This window comes from Suricata suricatta, chromosome 9, assembly GCF_006229205.1.
Source record: "Suricata suricatta isolate VVHF042 chromosome 9, meerkat_22Aug2017_6uvM2_HiC, whole genome shotgun sequence".
Lineage (NCBI taxonomy): Eukaryota > Metazoa > Chordata > Mammalia > Carnivora > Herpestidae > Suricata > Suricata suricatta.
Window position 1 is genome coordinate 40,175,480 of NC_043708.1, and position 15,137 is coordinate 40,190,616.

At 39.1% G+C, this 15,137-nt stretch overlaps 1 protein-coding gene across 7 annotated transcripts in view; it reads right to left on the reverse strand.

The window, feature by feature from the left end:
- Positions 1–15,137, reverse strand: part of ARID4A (AT-rich interaction domain 4A) — a 66,452-nt gene that overhangs the window by 12,375 nt on the left and 38,940 nt on the right. For 5 of the 7 annotated variants that reach the window (XM_029951075.1, XM_029951070.1, XM_029951072.1 and 2 more), the window contains 4 exons: positions 10,547–10,797; positions 7,884–8,081; positions 2,593–2,677; positions 1,596–1,797 (listed from right to left, as the gene is read on the reverse strand). In XM_029951075.1, the coding sequence (XP_029806935.1) occupies positions 1,596–1,797; positions 2,593–2,677; positions 7,884–8,081; positions 10,547–10,797 (736 nt within the window). The remainder of the gene's footprint in view (positions 1–1,595; positions 1,798–2,592; positions 2,678–7,883; positions 8,082–10,546; positions 10,798–15,137) is intronic. The other 2 variants (XM_029951073.1, XM_029951074.1) reach the window with 1 other exon arrangement.

Consider the following 15,137-nt stretch of genomic DNA (forward strand, 5'->3'; position numbering starts at 1 on the left):
GGAAGGTGTGGTAAACTGCAAATGTAAAAATACATTACATTGAAAATTTACTGTCTCAAGTCTATAAAAGAGCTAATTTGCATCTTCACTAGTATCATGTTTAGTCTATGATAATCCTCAGAAAAAGCAAAGAACTAGTACTGAGATATTAAGTTAATACGTTACATGGTTTGATCTAAGGCCTAATAGGTACTGATTAATAAATGTGTTGGGCAGTCTATGTCTCTAGAAATGAATATGACACTCTACTTAAAATTCTGAAGAGATGTTTTACAAAATGAGCAGCTTGAATTCCCAAGTTTAAATATTCTTATTAAATGACACAGAAGTATAGGCAAGCTAACTTCTTGCAAATTCTCTTTAAGTTAGAGAGTTCTTAAAATAAGAAAGTAGGGCTATGAGACTGTACAGAAGCTGTAAAATATAAGAATTCTTCCCACATGGTACTCCTATTTTAAAGAAGTTCAAAAATCAAACTTAAATGGACACCCTTCATTTTGTGGACATCTTGCATTTGTGTATTATGACAACCTTCCAGTAGATGGCAGTGATGAGGGAGCAAGCCCTTTTCTAATTTATATACAAATACCATATGGACAAATGGCAGTTCTGGAGTTCAGAATAGCTTTTTTCTTGAAGAGAGGAAAAAGTTTTTATGAAACAACTACTTAACATTTTTTAAAATATTTATTTATTATTGAGACAGAGAGAAACAGAGCATGAGTAAGGGAAGGGCAGAGAGAGGAAGACACAGGATCCGAAGCAGGCTCCAGCCTCTGAGCTGCCAGCACAGAGCTTGACGCAGGGCTCGAACCCACAAACTGTGAGATCATGTCCTGAGCCAAAGTCAGACGCTCAACCGACGGAGCCACCCAGGTGTCCCTTAACATTTTAAATTACATGGAAAAGCATACAAAGGTAGGTGGGAAAAAGTTAAAAGCAAAATAAAGTATGTTCACCTATACTCATCACAAAACATGCCTATACTCTGTTAGTTTGTGCTCTCTGAACACCTTGGTCTCAGCTTTGTTGAAATATCCTGCGTGAACAGCAATGAATTGTAGGAGACGCTGGTGCATGCTCTGAAGGACAGTGCTGCACACAGTAGTATGCATGACTTGTCAACCCATCTCCTTTCAAAGTAGAGTATTCCTAGGGGCGCCTGGGTGGCTCAGTCAGTTGAGCATCTGACTTCGGCTCAGGTCATGATCTCACAGTTTATGGGTTCGAGCTCCACGTCAGGCTCTGTGCTGACAGCTAGCTCAGAGCCTGGAGCCTGTCTTCAGATTCTGTGTCTCCCTCTCTCTCTGACCCTCCCCTGCTTGCGCTCTCTCTCAGAAATAAATAAAACATTAAAAACTTAAAAAAAAAAAAAAGAATATTCCTACAATGCTGACAAGAAAAGTATTCCAATTAAAATGAGACATCACTCAATTTTAAGTAAACATGATAGACTAAAATACTTTCTTCAAATCAAGTTTTGTAGTTTAGATTATATGAAATTAAAAATTTAGGTGACTTTATGAATCTCTCACACAAATTAAGTTTTATTATTTATGATTTTTAAAAAAATCAACGATCCTCAAAATTAGCACCTTCCATTCCATTTGACAGAGGTGAGCTGTCTGGCATATTGCTGCGAGCACTTCTGGTACCTGATTTTCCTTCACTGTTTGGAGTCTTAGACAAACCATATGGCATGCTGGATGAAAGGGTAGATTTTAAAGGCGGTCGCCCTCGTTTTGACTTCTGGCGCTCCTCATCCCTCTTCTCATCCTTTTCACTGTCTTCTTTATTCTGGGTAACAGCAACAGAATGCATGAGAAGGACCGATGCCTTAGAAAAAATGGACATTCTACTTTTTCATGGAAAACCATAACTCAAAAAAGGTTATATATTTTATATGTCAACTCTTAATTTGTGCTTATAGAAAAACTAAGAACAAGGAGTTTTCTAACATAGTTGTACTTATATGAATAAGATAGTCTACAGTTTCTAATACTGCAACCACACTGTGAAGGTCAGAGTCCATGCATTAGAAAGCTGAATAACTGCTCAGCATCCCTCCTGGTTCATTACTATTCCTTGAGGACAAGAAAGAGATCTTCCATCAAACAGACAAAACATTAGGTGAATCTCTACAGCTGAGGCTGAAAATTAAAGGTGGGGATGTGAGCACAACTAGCCAGCAGGTATGTGTTTTAAAATCTAGTATTAGCTTTCAAGACAGTTGTCTTAGAAAAGTCCTAATGTCTGACAACCCTGAGTCTGCCTCCCACAGGTGTGGTAAGTTCCATCCTCTCTTGATGAGGAATGTGTCCTCTTTTTTGTCACCATTAGTCCTGCTTTACCCTTTGACTATAGAGCCCCTATTGAGTTTGAAGCCTATCTTCTACGGGGTCCCTGGTTTTTATCCTTCCTGAAACAATGTGGTAATGTGTTTACATTTTTTACTTTTTAGCTTATGGGTTATCAAAAAATCACAATTACCTTGAAAGAATCAAGATTATTACAATGAAAAAATGAGATTTATAAAGCATAGTATAAATAATACCTATATTAATCATAAAGGATATGACTATATATACATACTTTTGCTTTTTTCTTCTGTTTTTTCTTTGGTCCACCTTTGTCCAAAGGCCAGATTATCCTGTCAGCCTTCACCCATTCATCATACCTTAAAAGAAGGAAAAAATTAAAACATCACAATAATGCCTTATTTGAAATGTATGCACCAATAAAACAACAGTGAGAAAACTGAAGAGTTCGGTTCTGCTGTTGGCAGAAACATCAAGAGCACAGGGGCTGGTGTGTTGGTAACATGTGCCAGCCCGTACAAGGTGCTTTGTACACCTGCCACCACCAGGACTAGGCAAGACCATTTTTTAGGGTAAGTGAGCTTAGAGGAAGAGTTGGGCAAGCAAAATCTATACAGAGTCAAGACTGTTTAAATGGCTTTTATTTTCTGCACTGAGCTTTTGTTTTCCCATAGATCTGAGCTTAATGAAATAAGCATTCATTCTATTGACCAAAAAATGCAAAGATAAGTCAGAGAAATTCATATTTGTAATATGACCAGTTCCAGGTTTATTCCCAAAGTCATTTTTCAGCTCTATTTTCCCCTCAGAACTCTATAGCTGCTAATATTTCTAGCAAAATTTTATTCTGAACTCTGTTATCTCTAAGACTGAAAATTTTTAGAGATTTTATTTTTTATTAAAAAAATTTTTAGGGGCGCCTGGGTGGCTCAGTCGGTTGAGCGTCCAGCTTCGGCTCAGGTCATGATCTCACGGTTCGTGGGCTCGAGCCCCACGTCGAGCTCTGTGCTGACAGCTAGCTCAGAGCCTGGAGCCTGCTTTGGATTCTGTGTGTCCCTCTCTCTCTGGCCGTCCCCTGCTCACACTCTCTGTCTCTCAAAAATAAATAAAAACCATAAAAAAATTAAAAAAAATTTTTTTTAATGTTTATTTTTGAGAGAGACAGATAGAGCACGAGAAGGAGAGGGGCAGAGAGAGAGGGAGACACAGAATCTGAAGCAGGCCCCAGCTGTCGCACAGAGCACAATGTGGGGCTCGAACTCACAAGCTGTGAGATCATGACCTGAGTCAAAGTCACACACTGAACCAACTGAGCCACCCAAGCACCCTGAGAGCTTTCATTTCCTTTAAGATTTAATTCTGTTTAGCTCAAATTGAAAATTCCTCATTTCCCTTATACCTTCTTCCAAAATATTAACATCACTTTTAAATTTCAACACAGTCCATATTACTAATCGAGGCAAATAAGAAATTAAACTTTCTAGAACGAAACATTATGTAAATATATAGGTATTTATAGACCTCAATCAAAATCTAAAATCTGAACACTTAAGCAAAAAACACTACAGGCAGTCCTTACTTTGAACTGTACCATGTTAATGAAAACCTTTACCTTGTAATCTAGTTACCATGGAGTTGTGCAAAGGAAGGACTTAGTTCTAATATCCACATTTCGGTTGACACAGGACTGTGACTACCTATACTATGGTTGGAAAACTATCTCCTCCTGGACAAACCCACCATACTCATTTTACCAGGCTTTTAAGTATCTTTACATTCTTATTTCATAATAATCACTCATTTGGACATTTACTGAGGACCTACAACCCTGTGAGAATATAGTGTACACTGTAGAGAGTAAGAGAGAAGAAGACCCCTGCTTTCATGCTACTTGCAGTCTGGTGTGAAAGACAGCCATACAGTAAAATCAAGGATGGTCTACTAAATGTAATAAGAGGGTTATTTATGTATCTGGTCCAAGGCACAAAGGAGTAACCGCCCAGTTTCAAAATACTACAGTACATATCAAACAACTAAAAATCACAGGTCTGATCTAGAAAGACCTGGTCCAGGCCACATGGCTTGGTCACCACAGTATGCCATGTAGGTACTCCAGTATTAATACTGCCAACCAAGGGTGGTCCCAGAATCTCTCAATGACAGACCAGGACTCCCCTCACAGTTGCACATGCTACTGTGTTTTAGAAACCCAACTGGATTCTCTAGGAGCTATATTGGCTCTGTTTCAATAAGCAGACTGCAATTATACAAGCTTTTAGGGGTATGGAAGGACAATGAAAAACCAAGAACCATGTAAGTAATTAGTTAGGCAACTAGTTGGGAAGATAACCAGCAAGGAAGAACGTGAGCATATAATACAATGACTGTTGGGGCACCTGGGTGGCTCAGCTGGTTAAGCATCCAACTTCAGCTCAGCTCATGATCTCATGATTCATGAGTTTGAGCCCTTCGTCAGGCTCTGTGCGGACAGCTCAGAGCCTGGAGCCTGTTTTGGATTCTGTGTCTCCCTCTCTCTCTGCCTCTCCCCTGCTCAGTCTCACTCTGTTTCTCAAGATGAATAAACATGAAAAAACAAAAATAAAATGACTTGAGAAGAGTCATATAGTAAAACATTAAAAAGATGAGAGTGGGCTCGTGGGTGGCTCAGTCGGTTAAGTGTCTGACTTCGGCTCAGGTCATGATCTCACAGTGAGTTCAAGACCTGCAATCATGCTGACAGCTCAGACCCTGGAGCCTGCTTCAGATTCTCTGTCTCCCTCTCTGCTCTTCCCTGATATATGCTCTAATGCTCTCTCTCAAAAACAAATTAAAAAAAAAATTAGGGGCACCTGGGTGGCTCAGTTGGTTGGGCAAACGCCTTCCCTCAGATCATGAACTCACAGATTGTGATTTCAAGCCCCACAACAGGCTCAGAACCTGCTTCGGAGTCAGTCTCCCCCCCCCCCCCCACCACTCATATTCTGTCTCTCAGAAATAAACAATTTTAATTTTTAAAAAACATTTTAGTAAAAAAATGAGCATGAAGGATAGACGATGAGCAGACCCACACAGGGGGTAAGTAAGAGCGGACAGCTGGAATGGAATGGAAGCAGAGAAAAAGCAAAGGCTATATAATATGCTGTGACTGCAAAGACAGGGACTCAGAGCTGACAAGATAGTACCCCTCTCCCCAAATTCAATATGTTCACACAAAACAACAGATCTCTGAGAAGGACTAAGGAGTTTGCATAGAACTGGTAATCATGTTGTGTACCTCTAGCTAACAGGACGTTGTATGTCAACTATAAACACTGAATAATAAGCATTTGCTTAAAAATTAAAGTTTTGTGGGGCACCTGGGTGGCTCAGTTAAACATCCGACTCTTGGTTTTGGAGCAGGTCGTGCTCTCTCAGTTAACGGTCTTGAGCCCTGTGGTGGGGTACAGGCTGACAATGCAGAGCCTGCTTAAGATTCTCTCTCTTCCCCTCCCCCTCCCCTGCTCGTGCTCTCTCTCTCTCGCTCTTTCTCGCTCTCAAAATAAATAAACTTTAAAAAAAAGTTTCTTTCTAGTGTTGGCAGAACTATGAAGAACATAGGGACTGTTCTGAGAAATTTTAGTTTTATCTGCTATTCATTAAACCCATACTTTTTTGGGTTTTTTAGTTATTAGAGGGGGGGGGGGGCATGCACGTTGGGAATCCCAGGGACAGAGAAGGGGAGAGAGATAGAATCCCAAGCAGGCTCCATGCCCAGCACAGAGCCTGATGTGGGGCTTGCTCCCACGATCATGAGATCATGACCTGAGCCTAAATCAAGATCTGTACACTTAAGTGACTGAGCCACCCAGTCACACCTAAACCCATATTCTTAAAATGAAAGAAACCTAACTCTCTCTCACGAAAGAAGAGAGTCAACATTTATTGAGTACTTACTGCATGCCAGGCACTGTTCTAAGCACTCTGTATGTTAATACAAGAGTTAAGCACTATTTCTCACAACATCTCTATAAAGCAGGTACATAACTTACCCAATTTAGAGGTGAGGGAACTGACGCATAACAGAGTACACTTCTAGTATGTGAGGCAACCTTGAAGCACTATGGCTCCAGGCAAATATAGGGCAAGCAGAGATATTAAACACATAAGACATGGGGCACCTGGGTGTCTCAGTCAGTTAAGCCTCAGGTCATGGTCTCATGGTTCGTGGGTTCCAGCCCCACGTCGGGCTCTCTGCTGACAGCTCGGAGCCTGGAGCCTGCTTCTGATTCTGTGTCTCCCTCTCTCTCTGCCCCTCCCTGCCTCAAGCTCTGCCTCTCGGTCTCAGAAATGAATAAACGTAAAAGAAAAAAAGAAAGTTAAAAAAAAAAACAAATTAAAACAAACAAAAAACATATAAGACTTTACAAAGAAGAAAGAGAAAAGGAGTTCCTGACCTTAGAAACTGGCCTGGTCCTATCAGCTACAGAGCTGATCTGGACTCAAAGCTGCTAGGGCCAGGCATTCTCCTGTTGAACATCATCAGTGTCAGAGAACATCAACACCATACAAGTCTGTTCTGTGACCATGACTGGTCAAGACAAAAACAAGACCACTTCCTAACAGTGTCTAAGCACAGGAGAAAAAGGAACATTATCCGAGCCACAAAAATGACCAATATCCTTTTATCTTGAGCGACTAACTGCTGCTTCTTTATTGATTACACTAACCTTGGTCTAGTCTTCTCTTCTTCTAGATAAATTTTATTAAGATAACCAATCACACAATTATCACCACTTCTTGACCACATCCAGTCTACAGCAAAACCCACTTCCTTAAACCCTCCCTAAAATCAGCTAACTGCTCAAATCTGAGTCCTAACATTTTTAAATTAATCAATTTAGAATTATAAAACTTGATATAAGCTTGACTTATTTTTATTTTTAAATTTTGTTTATTTAACATTTATTCATTTTTGAGAGACAGAGAGAGACAGAGCCTGCACTGGGGAGGGCAGAGAGAGAGGGAGACAGAATCTGACGCAGGCTCCAAGCTCCGAGCTGTCAGACATGGAGCTGTAATCCACAAATCATGAGATCATGACCTAAGCCGAACGCTTAACCGACCGAGCCACCCAGACACCCCGGTACAAGCTTGATTTCGAGTAAGTGTTATACACAAACAAGCCACTTGCACTGCTGGGGGCTGCAGCCCTGCCTCCCTGCCCATGGTCTGCAGGGTGTTTCCGTGAAATCCTGGGCTCCTGCTGTCCCAGAAGCAGGGCCTTGGACTTTCATGAATTTATGTAACACCCTCTTGAGATGCCCCATGTATCCCTTCCCGTGTGTTCTCCCTCACAATAAATCCACTCTCTTCAACTACTCATCGATTCTTGGTGAACCTTGCTGAAGTACTGACACAGCTAGTAAAGCAGTGGGGATGTTAAAAGTCTTGGAAAATTAAGTTAAAAGGTATGCTTTGTAACCATTTGTTTTATATATACTATTTGCTTTAGTTCTTCACAACATTAAATTGATCTTTTTGAATGATGGAAGAAATTTCAGTAGTAAGAAAATGTTTCTTGCTTACCTGACGTTCCATCCGTAGTAATGTACCAAGTATAAAACTTCTCCATCATCAATTTCAGTGCTTTTAATACTAGCTTCATAGATCTTCTGCGTTTTCCCTCGACCATATTTTACTTTCACTTTGGTTCCTGTTAGGCAGGGTTCCATGTCTTCCTCATCTTCCTCCCCTTCCGAGTCACATTTGCTTTCAGTTTCTTCCCTGCAGCAAGTTATAACATTGATAATGCTACTAATAATTTAATGGAGAACTAATATATGCTAAAAGAATTCAACATGTAAAATAGTTAAAACCTAAGTATTACCTTAATAGCATGTCAGTGGAGGAGGAGAAGAAGGAGGAGAAGGAGAAGATTTTTATGGACTACCTACCAAGGAATTTATTACATAAAGGTGCACTGTACCACAAGTAAATCCATACTTCTTAAAGGCCAATCAGTAATCACAGTTAATGATGTAGTCAAATTAATCAGTTTGATAAAGTAAGATCCATACGCTTTGAAAAAAGTCTTTAGGATTCATACTCAAGTGTCACCTTATTATGTGAAAATTATCTAAAGATAGTTTTTCACTTCCTGCAGCTAAATTGTCTTGAATCTACTTTACTACCACTCTGTTCAACTTAGAATGGTCTTTAGCATAACTGTTTTAGTGGTCAGAATAATGAACAAGGGCTATCTACCTCAGTAGCTATATCTTTTAAAGTAGTTTATATTTTAAAGATTTCCCTACCCTAACAAACAATAGATAATTGAATATTAGGTCACTTGTTGAAACTGTGGTATAGCACTAGGAGAAAAAAGCTGTGTGTATCTCATATTGATTTCTATTGTGTTTTTACTCCTCTCCCATTAGCTTTTGTTTCAAATAATCAGGTATAAAAGAGATTGACCAAGGGAGGTCTGACAATATTTCAGTATTTTTACAAACAAAACATTCTGTATTAACCCTCCACGGATTCAGAAGAGATCTGCACCGCAGATCATCCTAGTGTCACGAGTGGTAAATGTTTCCGAGGAGGCACTGTGCCCTAAGAAATGTGCATTCATCTGGGGATCCCCAGGGGAACCGACAGGAAGAAGCTTTGACACCTCATTGGCTCCGGGAATGTTTTATCTCAAAGGACACATTCTAAATTATAGCCTGAAAAGGTAATTTCAAAACACTAAGAAGCTACTTAAAACAGAAATCTCTACAGAGAAGAAATCTGTTTCTGTGATTCCTGTTATAGAATGAGAATACAGACTATGTTTGTCTATATATTCAATCTTTAATAAAAGATTTAAATAAAAGGTTTTAATAAATGATTTCCCTTTAATAAAAGGGACTATTGTTCTTCATATTCAAGTCTGTGAAACTTTCTCTGATATAAGTATTTGTTCCATTTACATATCAACTATAAAGGCTTTTAAAACCACATATTTTATATATTTATATATGTATTACATGTATGTATCATATACATATTATACATATTTTGATGTTTATTTTTAATAAAACTTCAAACTGTAATTAAACCCTACTTTAAATGTTTCACCTTTGCTTAAATTTATTGTCCAAATATTTGAAATACTGCACTCACATCATTATATTCAAGTCCAATTATCTCCTCCCAGTTTTCTTAATCCTATTTTGATACAGAACTGTCTTTATTCACTCATCTCACATGTAATTGTGATAGCTCTTGTACCTATTTGGACTAAATCATAAAATAACCTCTCCCACTCACCAGTCATTCCTATTTTTACAAATATTTTCTCAATGGTTAATTTTCAGATGGGTGTCAGCCACTAGTTGGATGCAGCAGGCTACTTTTTCCCAATTTTACTTAGATTCCTAGAAAACTTATCATCATATAATGTAATAATCAAAAAGTAACTATGGAGAAGAGCTTATGTTACAAGAACATGTGTTATGCTGTTGTTGCTGAATTAAGATTCATTTTTAGTAGCATATAAAAATTAGTAAATCCATTTGACAACACAGAAATGGCCAACTAAACACAGTCGGACATTAATTTGCTCTCGCTGGACTGCCTAATCTTTGGTAATATTTAAGTCAGTTCAGTCCATACGTGTATAATACATGGGAAAAAAAATACCACACTCAACAGCAAACAGGATGGACATTAAAAAACTGAAATTTATCGGTGTGATGTGGGGCAAGAATGTATTTTCCAGACTAGAATCAGGGGTGCATGCCACTTATTCTAATACAATAACTTGAAAAGAAAAATGTCTTAGATAAAGCTAACACACAGAAACATCTGCTAGTACTGTGCACCCATGTGTTTGTTAGCTTTCCCACATTGTACCTTTTTTAAAATGGAATTTTTGCTGTCGCTGTTTCCTCTTGTCCACTTCCTCCATTTTTCTCCAGCTCCCTTCCCTGCTGTCAACTGCAGGACCTTTCTTTTGACTGGGTGGCGCAGCCTTCTTTGAGGCCACTGTTTAGGGCACAAGTGCTATTAAAATGGTGCGACCAGTATATTCTCCAATTCCAAAAGGCGATACACATCATCTTCACAATGTGTCTCACCTTCACTAGACAAGAGGAATGGAAGTCCCAATAAGAAAACATTCCCTCAAACCTGAATCTCTAAGCAGGATCAGAGCGCTGCTGTACCCCAGACAGGTGCTTCTGGAGAACAAATATAAGATAATGTACCTCTCTTGGCTTTTTTCTTCCTCTTCATCTGAGTCTTTATCAGAATCTTCCTGCTTTTTAATTTTCTTCTCCTTTTGCTTTGGTGTATTTTTTCTCCCCAGCAGTAACTCGTTTTCTTTCCTTTCCACGGTTTCATAGTCCTCAACTACATCCTTATTTTCTGTATCGCTGTCTTTCAATTTGTCTTCTGTTTTCTCTTCTTCAATTTCCTTTTTAATAGAATTTGCATCACGAGCTATTCGCCTTCGTCCCTAGTAGAAGGGTTAAAAAAAAATAGCTATCACTACAAACAGGGGAAAAGGCAGAAAATGTTTCTTTTATGTAAAGTATCACAGCAATGACTAGTCTTCTCTCCGGGCTTGAGACATGACAAGGGCAGCCCATCAATTCATGGGCACTTTTCCTTTCAACCCATGTAAATTAATTATGTCCATGTCCCATGTCATACTACATAAGAAGTAAAAATCTCCTTTGTTCACATTATTTTATCTCACTTTTGTATTTATTGATTACAATAAAGTTTTAATTGAGTATAGTTGACATACGTTGTGTTAATTTCAGGCGTAAAACACAGTGAATTGACAATTATATACATTATGCAGTGCTCACCATGACAAGTGTAGTCACCATCAGTCACCAGTTATCACAATAGTACTGACTATGCTCCCTATGCTGTGCTTTTCATTCCTGTGACTTATTTTATAACTTGCAATTCGTACCTCTGAATCTCCTATACTGATTTAGCCCATCAGCCCACTCCCTCCCCTCTGGCAACCACTAGTTTATTCTCTGTATTCATGAGTCTGTTTCTTTTTCGCTTATTCTTTTTTCTTTTCGAGATTCTAGTTGTAAGTGAAATCATATGGGATTTGTCTTTGTCAAAATATGCTTATTTCACTGAGCATATTTTATCTACTTGCAGTATACTTGACTATGATGAATGGTCTAAAATAATTAACTAAACATCAATGATACAGGTTAATAATAGTAATTTAAAAAAATAAACCAGCAAAAAATTTATGGACTCTTAAAACTCTATGGTTTCTAATACCACCATTTTTAAGATAAATTTTACATTATCACTGTATTTCTGTAAGACTACATTTTTAAAGGACTGAATTACATCAGTGGCCAGCAAGTGAGAAGACTTCTGTGAATGAGTATCTAGAGAGCTCACTGGGCCGCAGTAACCTGTCTACCCCAGAAGCTTTCACCTAGCCTCTTGCAGGCTCCACTGACCATGAAACTGGTTCAGAGCCATTTCATTCTCTCTGAAGTTCTCCTTCAAGTCCACCTCTACATACCATCAGAGTTCCCCTCTACTTGGAATAATGTGAGGATAGAAGGAGGCCAACAAACTCAGAGAGCACTGGAAAACATTAAAATTATATCTCAGTATAATACGTTTTCCCTAGTTCCTATGTGCTATTTAAACTTCAACGTTAGAAAATAAGTTTATTTTTCTTTTCACAAAGAACTAAAGGGTAAGTCCCTGAGGGCAAGGATTCTGTCTTAAATCACTTCTGTATCCTCTGCACATAGCAAGTGTTCTTTATTTTTTTAAGTAAATTTTTAGTTTTCTTTTTCTGTTATTTTTTTAAAGTTTATTTAAGTATTTTGAGAGAGAGAGAGAGACAGCATGAGCGGCAGAAGGACAAAAAGTGAAGAAGAGAATCCCAAGCAGGCTCTGCACTACCAGCACAGAGTCCAACACAGGCTCAAATGCAGGAAATTGTGAGATTGTGACCTGAGCTGAAACCAAGAGTCAAACACTTAACCATCTGAGCCACCCAGGCACCCCAGCAGGTGTGCTCTAAATACCTATAGGTAAATGAATGAAAACAACTGTTACCTATCACACTTTAGGCCTGTATGCCTTTGTTTCAGAAACTCCATTTTACTTTTTAAGTTTAATTTATTTAAATATTTAAAAAATAATTTTAAGTTTATTTATTTTGAGAGAGAGAACACGAGCAGGGGCAGAGCAGGGAGAGAGGGGGAGAGAGAATCCCAAGATGCTCAGCGCTGCCAGTGCAGAGCCTGATGTGGGGCTTAAACCCACAAACCATGAAATCATGACCTGAGCTGAAATCAAGAGTTAGGCGCTTAGGGGCGCCTGGGTGGCTCAGTTGGTTAAGCCTCTGACTTCGGCTCAGGTCAGATCTCACGTTTGTGGGTTCGAGCCCCGTGTCGGGCTCTGTGCTGACAGCTAGCTCAGCGCCCGGAGCTTGCTTCCGTTTCTGTGTCTCCTTCTCTCTCTGCCCCTCTTCCTCTCATGCTCTGTCTCTCTCTCTCTGTATCAAAAATAAATAAAACATTAAAAAAAAAAAAGAGTTAGATGCTTAACTGACTGAGTCATCCACGCATCCATTTATTTATTTTGAGAGAGAGCACACACGTGAGCAGGAGGAGGAGCACAGAGAGAGAAGCCCATGTAGGCTCCATGCAGTCAACAGAGAGCCCAGTGAGAGGTTTGACCCCACCAAACGAGATCACGACCTGACCCAAAATCAAGAGTCGACACTCAACCGACTGAGTCACCCACGTGCCCCTACTTATTTATTTAAGTAATCTCTCCACCCACTGTGGGGCTTGAATCACAACCCTGAGATCAAGAGTCACCTGCTCTTCCAATTGAGCCAGCCAGGCGCCTCAGAAATCCCATTTTTAGAAGTCTGCCGCTCTACATTCAGACAAATGAGGAGGCATTTTTATAAGCATATTTACTATAGCACTTTATGTAGTCATAAAAAATTGGAGAAGAAAGGTAAGTTTATGGAGCATCCATAATATGCAGTACTCAGCAGATATTTTACATAAGACGAGGAACATCTTTATGTAATGTCTTTTTACAGAAGTTTTTAGATAAAACTTAAAAGAGATGAGGAACATCTTTATGTAATGACAAGAAAGTATGTCCAAAATACATATAATGGAGGATATTATTCAGTCTTAAAATGGAAGGAAATTGTGACACATACACGGATTCAACTTGCAAGACATTATACTGAGTGAAATAAGTCAGTCAAAAGGACAAATACTGTATGATTCTCCTTATATGAAGTACCTAGAGTAGTCAAGTTCATAGACAGAAAGTAGAATGGTGGTTGCCACAAGCTGGGGGAAAGAGGAAGGGGAGGTTACTGTTTAATGACTAGTTTCAGTTTTCCAAGATGAAAAAAGTACTGGAGGTGGACGGTGGTGATGACTGCACAACATGTGAATGTAGCTGACGACACTGATCTGTACACTTAAAAGTGGTTAAGATGATAAATTATATATGATGTCTATTTACCACAATTTTTTAAAATTAAAAAAAGATGAAACCAATTTGAATGTTTCATGAAATTCATTAGAAGATTCCATTTACTGGATGATGGTCAAAATGGGCATTTTAAAAAATGTGTTTATTTTGGGGGCGCCTGGGTGGCCCAGTCAGTTAAGCCTCCGACTTCAGCTCAGGTCAGATCTCACGTTCGTGGGTTCGAGCCCCGCATCAGGCTCTGTGCTGACAGCTAGCTCAGAGCCTGGAGCCTGCTTCCGGTTCTGTGTCTCCTTCTCTCTCTGCCCCTCCCCCTCTCATACTTTGTCTTTCTCTGTATCAAAAATAAATAAAACATTTTTTAAAAATGTGTTTATTTTTGAGAAAGAGACAGAGAGAGGATCCAAAGCAGGCTCCAGGCTCCGGGTGACAGCAAAGCCTGAAGCAAGGCTCGAACTCACAAACCATGAGATCATGACTTGAGCTGAAGTTGGACACTTAACCAAATGAGCCCCCCAGGTGCCACAAAATGGACGGTTTTAAAAAATGGTTTCTGAGCAGCTAAAAGAGGTGATTTCATCTCCTCTTTCATTAAACAGTATTTCACTGAAAAGTAAGATGTAATAGTAATTGAACTCTTTTAATAGTGTGATAAATTTTTTTCTCCTAAAATTTAATAAATCCTATGTAGATGTCATTCAGCAATGACCAAAATAATGGATGACAACTTCTACAAAGGACTTATATACTATTAGAGAAGAACAGAGTTAGAAGATACAAGCAATGGGCAATGACTAGAAATAAGACAAAGCATAAAAAACTGCCACAAGAATTTTATGTACACTGTGCTGTGAGGCAACAGAATAAAAAGACCCCATCCAGTTGGAAGCACAGGAATCATAAGGAGGAGATTATTCAGTCAACAACTATTTAGTAATTTCTTACTTGCAGATCAACTACTATTCTAGATGCCTGGGATCTATCAATGTCAGAAAAAACACTAATCCCTGCCTTCATGGAGTGTGAGTCTGGTGCAGAGTAGGGTAAAAGAAACAAGTATAATAAAGAGAATATAAGGAAGTAAATTACAGATAAAAAGAGCAACAATTAGAGGGATTGCAAATGCCAAAGAGGCAAAGCAGATTACAATTTTAGACAAGGTGACCAAGACAGACTTCAGTGAGGGGACTTGTAAGAATTTTTTTTTTTTTAATCTTAAGGAGCACATAAACAGGGGAGAAGGACAGAGGGGGAGAGAGAGAATCCCAAACAGATTCCATGCTAGGCACAGAGCCCAATGTGGGGCCCGATGCCACAACGCTGGGATCA